Source organism: Lepisosteus platostomus, chromosome 14 (assembly GCF_059453375.1).
Source record: "Lepisosteus platostomus isolate fLepPlt1 chromosome 14, fLepPlt1.hap1, whole genome shotgun sequence".
In the NCBI taxonomy this organism is placed as follows: Eukaryota; Metazoa; Chordata; class Actinopteri; order Semionotiformes; family Lepisosteidae; genus Lepisosteus; species Lepisosteus platostomus.
The window spans coordinates 16,958,643-16,974,114 of NC_142624.1; the positions used below are offsets into that span (position 1 = coordinate 16,958,643).

Sequence of the window (15,472 nt, forward strand, 5' to 3'; positions counted from 1 at the left end):
ATGTGTGAAATTATGTTTAATGCAAATACAGTGTTTTGTGGTCGACTTTATAATTTATCTTTATAATTCCCTATCTTACAGGATGATCCCTTCACTGGTATCCTCTTTTCTGACTGCCCCATCATCTCATATCACCGACCACCTAAACTGCGTAGTCTTCTTGTTCACAGCTTCTTTGACCACCCACAGCAATTATCCATGCCAGGCACTTTCCCTTGCAACAGGACTCACCACATCACCTATAAATATATATCCAATACCACGGACATTCTGTATGTTTCCTTATCATTCAGATGACATCTAGTATTTCCAGCGTCTTTTTTTGCATCTCTTGCTGAACATGCCAAGCAATTTACATTGGTGAGATAGGAAGGAGACTGGGAGACAGTTTCAGGGGCTTTGAGAATCAAAGATCTCTCCAAACCCACAGTTTCACATTTCACCTCTAACAGCAATGATTATACTGATCTTCCCATCTGCATCCTCACAGAGGGGTTTCAGAATGCAGAAAGACATCCAGAACCAAAATTATCCTGAAACTAGGATCACACCTTTCCCTTTCTCTCAAAAACAGATTCATTTCCTTCTAATCCCCTGTATTCAATTGAAGGTTTTGACTTCACACCTCTCTTCACCTCTCTCGACTTCATACCACCTGAGTGTCAATACTCCTTTTGTTCTCCTGTGCTTTATCAACTGCTGGTTTTCCTCTCTCCCCCACACCTAAAGAAAGCTTCATCAGATGTTCCTCATCTTTATAATGTATAGGATTTATAAAATGGTCAGAGCTCCACTTCCATAGCAACATATCAGTCACTTTGATTAAATGTCTAGCACAGCACTTAGATTTAGAGTTGTTTAAATGAATAAGTTAATAAATATTGTTCTTCTATAATATTGGTTATAGGCAGGCCCTTTTGCAATGCCCAATAGAAGCAGATTCAACAATAGCATTTATATTTCACCTCTTACTCAAATCTAAATATGTACATTGGCAATGTGTAATTTCTGACTTGTTACAGCTTCTCACCCATACATCCCTAGGTCATATGAGCAGTACAGTATTTTGTATTTTATTTTAACCAAGTTCACTTTTTTATACAATTTATAACACAATTCTTGGCTTTTTTTCAAGATGTTCAGGGATTTTTCAATATGTAAAAATCACTAAAATCAAACGAATTCGGGCTTCAGAACTAGATACCAATGTTCTAATGATAGCATCTATTGTGGCTGAAGAGATATTGTGAAGCTCCTGAGTTAAGGAAACATTTCTTGTTCATTCAGTGGCAATTGTAGGAAAATAAATCCTTGTGTAACGTTCAATGTACCTTGAGCCCTTGATTCTTCATTTCTATGCCCAAATTAAGCAAATGAATGTCTAGTAAGCCAGAGGAGCAAAGGGGTAGTTTGTGTGTAACAATTCCTATTATTTTCATAATTTAAAGAATCTATTTTTGTTTTTAATGACATCTTATTACACAAATTCAACCTGTGTCCTCTAGTGTATATCTTATCTCCAGTTCATTGCTAATGGGTATAAAATTAGTTCTGATTCAATAACTTTCACATCACAAAAATTCCTTGACTAGGTGTGTGTGGTACAGGATGGTAGTGAATGAGTTTCAAATTAAACTTTCATTATTTATAGCATTTCACAAATATAGTTAAAAGACTGTGCTGTCTAATCTTTTTTTACACATTGTTGAGAGCATATAGCTTTAATTTTGGTGAGAATGTTTGCACTCTGTATCTGTAAGTGGTCCATTCTAGATTTTATCGGTTGCTGTTCACACTGATGCTTTGTTTTTTTTAATCACAGCTTCATCTCTTACTGTTGGGTCTAGCAGGCAGTCCAGTCAACTAGAGGGATGATCCACTGGCACCTCATCCCCACATAGCTCTGGGATACCTCTGCCCAAACAGTAAGTGGCACAATTTTTATGTGCCTCCATGGCCTTCAACATATAAAGTGACTGTGGAACATGGATGGAGTCCATTATAGCTGATAAGATTCAAGCAGAGGATCGACCCTTTTATTGTTTATTCCAGTTACACTATAGCTTCTTTGAGTGAAAGAAACATTAAATGTGATTTTACTGAATAAAACTGAGAACTGTTCTTTTTCTACATGAAACAACATCATAGGATTATGTGAACATTGTAGGGCCTGTCCTAAATTCATTCCTGACCTGAGTACATTCTAAATCAAGTCTTTGCAGAGATACAGACAGATGTTGAATGTGACATTTCAGGAATAATTGAAAGGCAGGGTTAACCTTTATCAGAAATAGCCACTGTGCCACGTGTAGAAGTATTTTGGTACAGGTTCTACTGCATATGCAAGGATCATTTCTAAACACCCATTCATGGTAAGGGAGCACTCTCACTGCTGGTCAGTTTGTTGAGGTGGTGAATTTTAAATTCCTGGGCACAACCATCTCCAACACTCTAAAATGGGAGAGCAACAGACACTGTGGTCAAGAAAGCTCACCAGAGGCTGTTCTTTCTGAGACAGTTAAAAATGTTTGGAGTGTCATAGTTAGCAATGACCCTCTTTTTTCAGATTTGTCATTAAGAGTGTTTTGACCTTCTCCATCACTGTGTGGTATGGCAACACTTCTGTCCAGGACAAGAAGCAGCTAAACAGAGTAGTGTATAGTCTCCTCCATAGCTGTAGGCTGCCACATTCCCTCTGATGGACTTGCTCTACCAGTCTAGATTGGAACATAACGCTCTGAAGATCCTTGCCAACCTTTACCACTTCTTTTTACGTTCCACCCCTCTGGAGACACCTTAGGGCTATGAAGACAAGGATTACTAGGTTCTGAGATACCTAAACGCTGCACTTCAGTTTTTTTTTTTGCACGTCTCAATGATATTCTGCCTTTCACTGTTATTTATTACTGGTGTGTGTCTAGTATGTAACCTGAAAATGTGGTGTGCTGCCTATTATTACCTTTATGTTGTATATTTGTAGTGTATGCCTTTTCATTATTGCATGATCTCACCAAACTAAATTTTATGTAACTAGTTGTTATGGCAATAAAGTATTTAGTAAAGTTTGGTATGGTAGCAATAGAAAGAAACCTAAACTATTAGTTATTTACCACAGATTTAAGATTCTATGTTATTGTCATTAAAATTTTAAATCTAAAAGGAGAGGTCATACAACATTTGTTCAGCTTTCAATGCATAAATGCAGATTTTGGATACAGCAACAATTTATGAAAATTAGATCATAATGAACCACTGCAGTACAGTAGTTAGGAACTCAAAGCAAAAAATGATATCAATCCTTTATTCATAAACAATGCAAATATGCATCAGTCTTTGACATATTACATTCTGATTACAAGAAGAACCAAAATTCTCATAAACCTTTGTGTAGGAAATACTCCAAAATGTACCTGCAATGGGTTCCTTTCATTTTAAAGACAGGGTTTAAAACCAAGTATGCTCAATTTTACAAGTGCCATTCCACACTCTTGTAGGGAGCCCAATGCAGTGGTATAGCATAGTGCTTTAAAATGTGAACAAGAACATTTTAATACAGATGATATTTAAGGTACACAAAATATTCTATTCATATACAATACCATTATTTTTATATACAATACTCTTTATTTGTGTACTCATGTATATATATATAATACTGGACTTGTAATTTATGGGAGAAGTGACTTATAAATCCAACATTGCTGGGAAGAAAATTAATTTTCATAAAAATATATACTATGGTAATAGTACCTTTTGTCTCTACAATTAGAGAACACACAGAACCCCCAGTATCTAATTCAAATATGAGAATGTTCCAGTGTGCCTTCCACAGGTATTAGTACAGTACAGCCTTATTTTCCCTATCTATATTTGCAACCTTAATATGCAGAAATAAAGTTGTCTTGAAATAAATCATGCTGTTACAAAATACTCATCACAAAACCATTTTTCATATTCAGACAACTAATTCAATTAACTTTGATTTGAAGGAAGGGAGCATTCAAAATAAAACTGAAATTGACTGAGTTACACATTAACATATTAATGTTGTGACAAGGTCAATGTAAACAAAATAAATCAAGAATTTAAAAAAGTCATTACTAAACCTTTACACCAAACTAGACCAGAATTGTTAAATCAGTTAATCTGATGAAAAAAAATGTATACTATTTCTAGCAATAATCCTGCACAAACTGTGGAGTTAAAAAAATACACTTTTTGTGGTGGGTTTCAGAAACCAACAGACAGTGCCTAGAAAAGACTACAGAGAAAACTAGTGATTGATTGTTGTAGCAGACTGAAAAACAAATCTGCTGCACTTCAGAGATGGAAAGAAAATGATTTCAGCTGTCTCTACTTGCTACATTTTTGTCTTTATTAGGCTAAGTGCTAATGTGCTTGTACAAAGTGCAAAAATACAGAGAAGTGGAACTGAAACCACAACAAAAAGTTATTTTTTCTCTACTACATTTTCTTAGTGTAACACAACATACAAACACAAGATGATGTGACAATAAGTGTATTGTCTTTTATATTTGACAAGTGCATTCATATTTAAGCAACATTAGATTTTCCAAACAGTCTTGCTTTGTCCCTCTGGCAGGCAGATCTCAGGTCTGCTTCAATGCTGGATGAAACTGGTCTTCTCTGACGAAGTGTCTTGTCTCTGCAGAAAGCGTAATCTACTCTCAGTTGTCTTTTGAACAATCTGCAGCTCTTCAGAATTCAGGTCCTTCAGGAGCAGCAGCACAGCGTCTAGTGCGTGACTCTACAAAGGACGATTTTATTGGTTAAAGGATGGGCTCTCAAATATTTTGGAAACAAGTTTAAAAATTAAGACCTTTGTTAAATACACCGTTAATTTTTATGCAGTTTTTTAACCTCTAAAGGTTTATAAATTAGGAATTGTTATACAAAAGGACTACCATTTCTTCTGATATGTTCTCCTACATTGAATATGTCCTAATTCACCCAATTTTAAACAGTGTAAGATTGGGAATCCATTTACCTACTGTTTTTTAAACCAAAAAGTTACTTAATGCAAATTCAAATATCAAAATATACAACTGAAAACTCTTAAGTGTACCCATGGAGTAATACAAGGAAAGCACCTTATATTACCTCCTTTTAGATATGAATTTGTAGATATGAATTTTGTTAAATGAAACCAATTAAACCAAGTTTCTGCTACATGGTTTCCCACAATTTCGCAAATGCCCCTGTTGAAATCTATTTGTTCTTCTTAGGTTAAGTAATATTTATTCCTGTTACTGTCCCTGCTGTCCAAGATACAAGCGTATCCTAAGTCAAGTTTTGCAAACAAGAACAGACCAAATTCAAGGATTAGCACAGTCAACATACCTTTTTGCCCAACGAAGATCCTGTTTCTCTTGGAGAGGAGAGAGATGGGAATTTATCTCTAGACAGAGGTTTCATTCCAAGCTGCTCTCGGATTTTACTAGAAAAAAATTAAAGTCCCCGGTGAGTATGTCAAGTTGGCTATGATCCTTATTTGTATTTTACATTTACAAGTAGATCATAATGACTGCTAAATAACGACCTTAGAAAATAGATATCAATTTTGTTATTAGGAGCATGTGACACTACAGAACACTAAAAAAGTACATTTCCAAATGCTTGTGAATATGTAGTGTCCAAAACTAAATGGTATTGCTGGATTCCACTTCAACACAATCCATATAAACCAGGAGAAACCAAGTTATACAGTATACTGTTCAGGGATGTAAAGATTTTAGTGAGACTAGTTTACAAATAAGAATAATAAACAGTACTATGCTTATTTCTCAGACTCTTTATTTAGTGTTTCCAAACCTCTGAACACCAAGATTGTGCATAGTGGTAGTATAGTGACACTATACAGAAAATAAATTAAGCATCAGTTAAAATAAAAAAAAGTTAAAATAAAATTTAGAGAGAAAGCAGTGATCCTCAATTATTTTAGTGTCCAAATACTGACATTAAGTGGCTAAAGTTAAGTCTCTGGTGCAGAACTTTCTATTATTTATACTATTTATGTATTCTAGATGCCCTAATCCAGGGTGCCTTAAAAATATCCAATAATACAAAAGCCAGATCCAAAAAAAAATGTTGAAATAGGCACGTTAGAAGAGCAATGCCTGAACTGTGCAGAGCAAAATGAAAACCATGTCTATTACAAATTACAGTACAGCCATTGGGCAGAGTGTAGTATCAGTTGGTGATAAAAGTTCCACCATCACAGGTGCTGTCTATACTGTGGAAACAGAGTCAAGAATGAATGGGCCCTGAATGTGGGGGAACAGAAGGAGGAACAGACAGACTGGTGGAGGAGGAGCAGAGTACAGTGAAGGGAGTATGGTGCAGGCAATGAGGGACTTGATATAGACTGGTGTACTGTGGTTGGCAAGAATGAGGAAATTAAATGTATGTGTGCATTTATTAGGAGGCTATGAAGAGACCAGACTAACAGTGTGGCATAAGAAGTCCTGAGAGAGGACTCTCAACAGCCCAACAGCTTACAGCATGCTACCTGTTTGTGGGTTTTAGAGAAAAGGGGAGAAAAATAATAGTTCTGAAGAAGGATCAAGGTGGTGGGTTTTTTAACAGAGGTACAATTCAGACCTCTTTGAAGGAATAACGAAAAGAGGATTTGAGGAGAGAAGTGACACAAAAATTAGGAAGTCAAGGACAGCTGCCAGGAAGAGACAGTGAGGAGTCTAGAATGTTGGAGGTAGGTTTATGACCAGGAGCAAGGAGGAGATGTCAGTATCAGAGTGATTTAAAAAAGGAGAAAGGGGAATGTCATTGGAAGACTGAGAGGGTAGACAGCAGCTGGTGAGTATCTTTTTTCAATTGATCTTGACGGTGAAGAGTAATTAGAACGTCAGAGGGGAAAGTGGAAAGAAGAAAGTGGTGTCCTGCTGACCAGAAGGATGGGGACAGTGGGATAATATGTAAGCAGTGGAGAGTGGTGCTGGGATAGTGGAGTTGTCAGGAGAGATCTTTGTTTCAATGAGAGCAAGACAATGCGGTGAAAGATAGGGGACAAAAGCAAATATGAAGTCTACTTTATTCAGTGCTGACATGCACTTCTAGAGAAAGCCTGAAATTATACAAGGCCTAGACATGGGAGACAGAGCTAAGGAGTTCATATTGGAAAAGACAGTAACAAGTTGGCTGGATGAAGTATGTAAAAAGATGTGAAGGAGCCAGTTTGAAGGCAAGTGAGAAGAAGGGAATAGAGCTTGTTAAGAAGCAGTAGAAGCTGTGAGTGTCTGGCCAGGCTAGGCTCCACCCACTTCTCTATGGACAGTGGCAGAGAGACTCTCTGGAATTTGAACCTTTAGGAGTTCATGGTTGGGGTTGTGCAATTGCTGACACTACAAGCCCCACCCATTGACCCACTGAATTTAAGCTACATGTGAGTGGTTCATTACCTGCACGGTATCCAATTTGTGATTTCTATGGCAATCTTGTCAGTCAGCAATTCCACAAGTAATAATAGTCAGTTCAGTTTAGTCAGTTGTCCAAAGGACAACACCACATACAGCACAATATCTCCCATGTCCCTAACTAAAGTGTTTGGTTTGAAAATTCTGTTGCAGAAAGAGGACTGCCTGCCATTGATACACTAAAGCCACACCACTTACAATAGCAACCTGGTTTTCATCTCAAAAGACCCAACAATGATTCTTAGATCTGTAAAGATTAGACAAGAAGTTGGTAATGCTGCTATTGATAAATGCAGCACGATATAACTGCTGCATATAGTGCAGTGTATCACTCTACAACTCACAACTGGAACCTACTGAACCTTAGCAGGTGTAAGCCTGGCCCAGTACCTGGAAAGGCCAGTACATTTCTCTTGGGAAAGCTAAGGGTGGTGCTGGAAGAGGTGTAACCAGTAGTGATGGGGACTACTGGTTACATCCTTCAGATGAGATATAAAACCGAGGTCTTGACTCTCTATGGTCTTTAAAAATCCAAGGGCATTTCTCGAAAAGAGTAGGGGTGTTACCTTGGTGTCTTTACCAAATTTCCCCCTGGCCTTCAGCAATTGCGGCCTCCCAATAATCTTCATCTATGAATTGGCACTACTCACTTCCCACCGATAGCTGATGTGTGGTAAACATACTGTGGCAGCCGTTGCATAATCCATGTGATACTGGATTATGCACTTTGTCAATTTTAGGATTATTATGATTTCTACCGTATGTAACTATGTAAACACAGTTGTGAACGGTCACAGGTTCTCTTTTGTTATTCCATGTGGATTCTCAATAAAAGAAATCAAATGCAGAATTGCTTTGTCTAAATGATAAACGTATGAATGTTTTGCCATTTCATGTTTTATATTATCTATAAAACCCGGAGGGCTAAGATCCTCAGGGATCAGACTCAACAGTGCTATCTTAAATAGCCCCTGTTCTTACTTGGTCTCTTCCATGCTGTAGTTAAGTGGGTCACTCTCTGTTTCTGCAACATGGTCTGCTGGAATAAGCTCCTGGTGAGCCTCAGCCACCCCATTGGTGTTGCTGTGGCTTGCAGGTGGGGCACTGATCTCCTCTCCTTCTTCCAGAGCTTGGGCCAGCTCCTCCTCCGTCACTACTAAGACCCAGAGAAACATGTCATGACACCACAATTTCCTCTGTACATCTCAACAAACAGAATCCCTAAGACAAGTTATTGAAAAAACAGAGGGCACTAAAAGTTAAAAATACACTTTCAACTAATATCATAAATAGTAACCATATGTATTGCATATACTCAAGCAACCTGTAGCACAGCTACTGTATTTATAGGTTTTGTTTTGTCTTGTGCTTGGATAAGGTGTCAGAAGAACAATATTATAATAGTTGTAAACGGATTTGCATTTGCCGTCTAATGATGAAGTTAGTCCACAAGAATTGTTGGAAAGTACTTTATGATAGCAGCATTGGTTTGAAATATAGTCACAAATTCCTCTTTACGGTAAAGTTCAATTTATTCCATTTCTCAGATACTCTGTTTGCCAAACTTCCTAGAGTTATTTTGAGTTCTATACAGAATATGGTTTATAATTACTGAAGTGAAAGCATTGTAAGTGGGTGGGCTGACACAGAAACTTCAGTAGAGGGAAATAAACCCCCCTTCCAACTATGATTCTAATGTTTGATCATTGAAATGCAACTTGAAATTAACTGCATTTCAAACAAGGAAGACAGGTCTGTCTAAGGGTTAACATCTGTTGGTACTTAAATATTATTGTCTGAGTGTGTGTATTCCTGACATTGAACTGTTTAGCATTTCCCTGCATCCCTTCAATCGCCCTTAAGGCTACCTCCTACTCTTTAAGGCAATTATTCACATCAACCCTAAAGCTAATGTGGAAAAACATCTTAATATTTTATGAAACTGGACACTGCATCCTCAGATGTTCCAAAAACAAATTTTGGGAGATTTTTTTTTGTTGGGAGAACAGTTGCTTTCTAAAAGTTAGACTTTGTTCTCATTATCAGTATGTGATCTATCCCACGTGGATGAAGAAAATTATCAATTAATGCTATCACAGTTGCAAGAAAAAGTTTGTGAACCCTTTGGAATTACCTGGATTTCTGCATTAATTACTCATAGAAATGTGGTCTGATCGTCAACTAAGTCAAAATAATAGACAAACACAATCAGCTTAAACTAATAACACACAAACAATTGTACTTCTTCTTGTCAATACTGAACATCATTCCAACATTCACGGTGCAGGCTGGTCCAGTAGTCGCAGAGAAGCCGGAGCCTCTACCAGCAAGCAACAGGTACAAGGTGGAATATACAGTGGACGGGATACCAGTCCATCACAGGGCAGACATGCCACACTTGCATCACGGCAAATTGTGACATTAGCCAATTAGCCTACCAGTAAGCTAAGTGTTTGGACTGAGGGAGGAAACCGGAGAACCCAGCAAAAACCCATGTGAACACAGGAAGTTTCATATCCAGGCAGGCAGCTCTCAAAGCCCTGAACTGGACCCAGAGTAACTTTATGTATAATTTCATGTAGTTAGCTGAATCAGCATGCGTAGGGTGCAAAGGAACAGCCAAAATGTTGTTTCTTTTCTTCTGTTTTCAGCATGGAATAAACCTTTACTTGTTCCTTAATGTATTATTGTATGTTTTGTAAGTCATGTTGGATTAGGGCATCTGCTAAACAAGTAAATAATTGGTAACTTTGAGAATTTAACTGCAAAACAAAGTATGATAGTCTTCTGTTTAGTACTTTCATGACAAAACAAAGTTCACTGCACTGTTTAAGTAGACTCTGGAGCTTGTTAATTATGTCATAAATTTGTACTCAATGCAAGATCTTTACATATATTATCCATTCATTTTATAATCTATGTTAAATCAGTACCTGATTCTAATATTGTGTATTCAAATCACTTAGTCACTAAGAAAGTCATTGAGAAAGACTTAGATCAAGCTTGTATGATACCGATTAAAACAATAATGCATAAACGGACAATGTAAACAACCCAAAAACTGGCAACTACAATAAATTAAAAAATTATCCATCATTTATTTTCAACTCATCTCTGTAAATGCAATGTAAATAATTCAAAAATCTGTTGTGCACCTCTGCAGTGACTTATTAGTGATAATCTAAAGAAAATTGACTATTTTAGGCATTCACTAAGAAGAGATCCTACTCTCTCAAACTGTGCTTTTTATGCATGTGATAAAAGACATCCCACTACACAGCAAGTCAGTTTGTGTTATAAAATATACTAAAATATGAAATCACTTTCTGCCTTTACATTGCATGTGAAATATTAACCATTTAACCACAAAACCTGTTTTTTAAATAAGGCACTTGTCCAAATGAGGTTTGTGTGGTACCACCGGCAGTCTCACCTTGGTTGTCTAGTTTGTGAAGACCGGGCAGGATGCGCAGCACCGTGAGGCGGTACTTCTGTGGGTCCTCCCCACAGCAGGGGTTTTCAGACAGCCAGAGCACCCGGAGACAAGGCAGGGAAGTCAGATAGTGCAGTTCTGCAAGGTTTTCTATGAGGTTTTTCCTTAGATATAGCTCGCTCAGTCTGCGGCACTGGCTAAAGTTCTTCAGTGTATCTATTTTATTTGCACTGTATTTAAAAAATAAATAAATTAATACACAGTGTTTAAACAACCACTTGTGGAGTTTTAATAAATTCGGCTTACAGCCAATCAGAAGCAATTTAAGGTGATTGTTTTTTTTGCTGTTCAACATCACTAAATAGTCATAAAACATGTTGTGACACAATAAATTGAACTAAAAGAATAAATAATGTGATACATTTTAAAATCATTCACCCTTTGAAGGTCAGATGGAAAAGGCAGATCAATCTAAAATAAAGGGTTTTTAAATTGCTTTGTACATTATTTTAAGAAGATTTAAAACAAGTTACATAAGAAGACCTACCTGAGAGTCAAGACTTCAATATTAGGAATTTCAGCAAAGATGGAGATCTGAAAAAAGGAAGGTATTCAAAACATCTGGATGTCTCTTTAAGTTGTACAAAAATCTGGAAAAATCTTCACTGTAATAGGATATGATGTAATAAAATATTACAAATATATACTTACATCTGTGAGATTACACCCCCTAAAAAAAAACAAAGTGGGTAGTAAATAAAAAAATTAGAACTAAAATAAATTACACAAGATCTACAAATACATTACTATGTACATAAACAGACTACATACAGTAGTTCCAGAACGCAATTTAATATCTTAGAAAGCAATTTATAGCTTAGAAAGTTATTACTGTAACTGTTAAGTCCAGGGATTGACTAACCATGTACAGACACAAATACGTAAGCTCTTTTGAAGTGTAATAATGGTATATATTATGTAATATTAATGGTATAAAATAATGTACATTTATTTAAAAACAAAAGAGTTAATATCTGCTTCAGTTGTCTGCATTAACTTCATTAAAATATTTTTCATTCCAGAGTAATTAAAAATGTTTTATTTGAGGTTTAAGACATTGATGGTCAAAATCACTATGTACAATAAGAATCTCTCTAGAAACTGAATATCCCCTTTTTTTCTGTGCTTCACTGTGAGAAAGCGTTGGCTAATAAGAATTTTAAAAACACACAGATACTCCTATATTTTATGTACAATAATTTGCAGCAGCAGACTACATTTCAGTTTAGTCAGAGGGATATCTGATGTCTGCATACAATGCCTCGCAAAAGTATTTAGACCCCGTGTCCCAAACTATACTTTTAGGTTTAACATACATGACAGTAATTTTCAGCAAAACTAAAGACAAAATACTAAAACATAATTATTGCTTTTAAATAACTATTTAGACCTCTGAACTTTTGGCAGCAATTGCATCTAAAAAAATGTATTATGGGTAAGTCTCTACCAACTTTTTACACAGACTTTTGTGCAATTTTTATACATTCTTTTTGGCAGATTTGTTCAGGCTCTGTCAAGTCACTTAGGGATCTCTTCCAGCTGACATTTTCAAGTCTTTCCACGGATTGTTAAATATGAACTTTGACAGGGCCACTCAAGGACATTTTCTTATTAAACTGCTCAGGTGTAGCTTGGACCTTGCACTTCAGGTTGGTTGTCCTGCTGGCAGGTGAATTTATGCCACAATTTTACATCTTCACCTGATTGAAACATGTTTTCCTCTAGTATTTGCCTATCCTTTTCTCCATCAATTCCCTTTAAATTCAACAAGCTTTTCAGCCCCTGCTGCAGAGAAGTATTTACATTCATGATGCTGTCTCCACCATGCTTGACAATAGAGATGGTGTTGACTGGTGAATCTGGTGAGTTAGGGGATATAGACCAAAAGTTCCAACTTTATCTCTCATCTGACCACATTTTTTTTTTCCCAAAAGTATTACTGAATGTTGTGTTACAAACTCATTGAGAGAAATAGTTTGCTATACGCTGTCATATACAGTAGGCCAGATCTATGGAGTGTCCCATGGACATTTTCTCTTACCCGAGCCACTAAATTCTGTTCAAAGTCAATGTTGGCTTCACTGTGTCATCCCTAACCACTTTCTTCCTTGGTAAGACCAGTTTGCAGAGACAGCTTGATTTAAGCAGTGTCAAGGTGGTGTGATACACCTACATGTAGTTGTTTTGAAAGTTTTTGCGTCTTTATGGTTGACTCCTTTGAAATTCACTACATGATTGAGGGACCTCACAAAAGTCTCTGATTCTGAAATCATGTGAACCACTATTAATGCACACCCAATTAATTATGTGGCTCATTAAGCCACACAATATGCACCTAAATTAATTCAGGTTTGCCACAACAAAGAGTTCAAATAGTTAATGCAATCATGACCTTTCAATTTTCTTGCATATTATATATTTACTAATTTCATTTTGTTTTTGTTACTTTTTATGTGTGGATTACGTTTTATATATAACATCTGTTACTTCAAGGTGTAATGACTTCATGTTTTAAGGCAATTAAATCTGTACAAACTGTGCAAGTGTCTGAATACATATGCAAGGCACTGTATTTATAATTCATTGTTTTTAATCAACGCATAAATAAAATAAGACGTACAATTTATACCTACCTACAATCCCACTCCCAGACACACACATATTACCCACATGGTCTCCAAATTAACATTACGTTTGACTCATATAATTTTTTTTGCGTATGAGTATCTACATAATAATCTTTATAACTTAAGCATGTATTATCTATACGAACTCACAATTTCTAAAATTCTTATATTGAATTCTGAACGTAACTTTAAACAGGATTTGTTGCACAGCTATGACATCCGCACTTAACACCAATTAGAAGAAAAACTATATAAAATAGTTTTATACTTACCAGCAATTTAGTTTCTTAACGCTATCGAGGTCCGAGGCCTTGGCTTTCGCAAGAACTAATTTGGGGGTTAGTTTCATGTTAGCAGTTAGTAAAAAGTGTGGCCTGATGAGTTTGCTGTCGGCTTTCAGATTCTATACACAACGCAAGCGTCCATTACTGAACAGTGCAGGATGGTATTAGGGCGCATGCGTCCTGCTCCGCGTCTATGGCAACTGCCTGGATACAGTTCAGTGTTGCAGGTTAAGGAAGGCAAGAGAGAATCTGAAGTAGAATGAGAAGACCATCTATTCGTTTTAAAGAGATCACTTTCAACAAACATCCCGATTCCACTGAGAATTTTGAGTACTTGAATTCGATCTTTGACTAAACTAAAGAGCCGTAACTTTAAGACAATAGCTTTAAGACCGGCCTCTTCTAAATCCATGTTGCCTGTCCCAAAGAATCATCATCATCATCATCATCATCATAATAATAATAGCTTATGTAATGGAGCGGAAAGAGCGGAAATGCAAAGAACTGTTACACTTACACTTACTGTATATAGCGGTTTTCTGGAAACTCCACTCAAAGCGCTTTGCAGGTAATGGGGACTCCCCTCCACCACCAACAATGTGCAGCATCCACCTGCATATATAAAAGATAATCCTTCTTTCCAGATAATCATTCCCATAGCTTTACATGAAATGGATATAACTAATGACTTATTGATCTATAAATACTTTGATAGTTTTTTCTCCTTTTATTGGAGGGGTGTAACATTAGCCATGTTCCACTGTTATGTTCCATGTGGATATCAACCCTGTCTTTAGTGTTTGAGGGCACAGGAAGGTCATCTAAGATGCCTAAGTGAGTAGTCAATATGGCGACGTGTTGCATGTTGTTTCTCGTCTGTACATCTTTTTCTGTTCCGTGTTGTGGGCTTTTTGTATCCAGTCTGTTTTTTCAGCAATTATTTTTGATCGACAAGTGCTTGTGGCCATTGGATCGAGAACCAAATAAGCATTTCATTGCACTTGTGCACATGGGTGATTTAATGCACGGGCTTACCTGGGCTTCAGCCCAGGGGCCCCAAATGATCCGGGAGCCTCTCTTTTGCTAGGGTTTTAAAGGTTTTTTAGGTTGTTTTTTTTTTGCATATGTCACATACTGTATCCATGGCTGTTGATTGACCAGATTTATTCAGGGATCCACCCTAACGCTGATCGGCCGCTGTATCAAATGCACTTTTGACTGTTTATGGAATGTTACATTAGAGGTATTTAGCAAAATGTTGGTGTTCAGGAAATTTGAAAGCGAGGCACAAAAACGGAAAGCGCTAAGAGAAAGAGAGACACATGTTGATAAAAAAAAGATCCCAAAATAACTGGATTTGTAACTCTACCGCCATCTAACCAAGAAAAGCGTTTCTTTGCAATATGTGGAATACCATACTTTTGCGATTTCAGAGGGTAAGCACTGTGCTTCAGGCAGTTGAACTTGACCTGTGCAACGCTGTGGACCTAGTGTGTTCACTGAGAGACTTTGTGGCAGGCCTCCGCAGTGGTGAGTTAGATAACTTTGAGATAGCTGCAAAAAATATATCTCCAACAGTATCTGAAGTTTATCAAGCAGACAAACAATGAGTGAGGA

At 36.8% G+C, this 15,472-nt stretch overlaps 1 protein-coding gene across 2 annotated transcripts; it reads right to left on the reverse strand.

The window, feature by feature from the left end:
• Positions 1-3,287: 3,287 nt before the first annotated feature.
• On the reverse strand, positions 3,288-14,030 carry cfap410 (cilia and flagella associated protein 410). 2 transcript variants are annotated; one of them, XM_088607252.1, is made up of 7 exons: positions 13,844-14,030; positions 11,596-11,614; positions 11,432-11,478; positions 10,885-11,114; positions 8,433-8,604; positions 5,362-5,458; positions 3,288-4,768 (listed from the first exon to the last, which is right to left on the reverse strand). In XM_088607252.1, exons 1-7 carry the CDS (start codon positions 13,918-13,920, stop codon positions 4,622-4,624), a joined length of 789 nt encoding a protein of 262 aa, XP_088463378.1. In that variant the 5' UTR covers positions 13,921-14,030; the 3' UTR covers positions 3,288-4,621. The 2 variants fall into 2 exon arrangements, with proteins under 2 accessions (XP_088463378.1, XP_088463377.1); XM_088607251.1 differs by having other exon boundaries at positions 8,433-8,607.
• Between the last annotated feature and the right edge of the window lie 1,442 nt (positions 14,031-15,472).

Excerpts from the sequence above, each read along its gene's own strand:
- cfap410 (XM_088607251.1), bottom strand. The coding sequence starts at position 13,920 with ATGAAACTAACCCCCAAATTAGTTCTTGCGAAAGCCAAGGCCTCGGAC. Across the intron at positions 11,115-11,431 it reads ATTGAAGTCTTGACTCTCAG|TGCAAATAAAATAGATACAC; the intron begins GTAGGTCTTCTT and ends TTTTAAATACAG. Across the intron at positions 5,459-8,432 it reads TACAGCATGGAAGAGACCAA|TAAAATCCGAGAGCAGCTTG; the intron begins GTAAGAACAGGG and ends ATTTTTTTCTAG.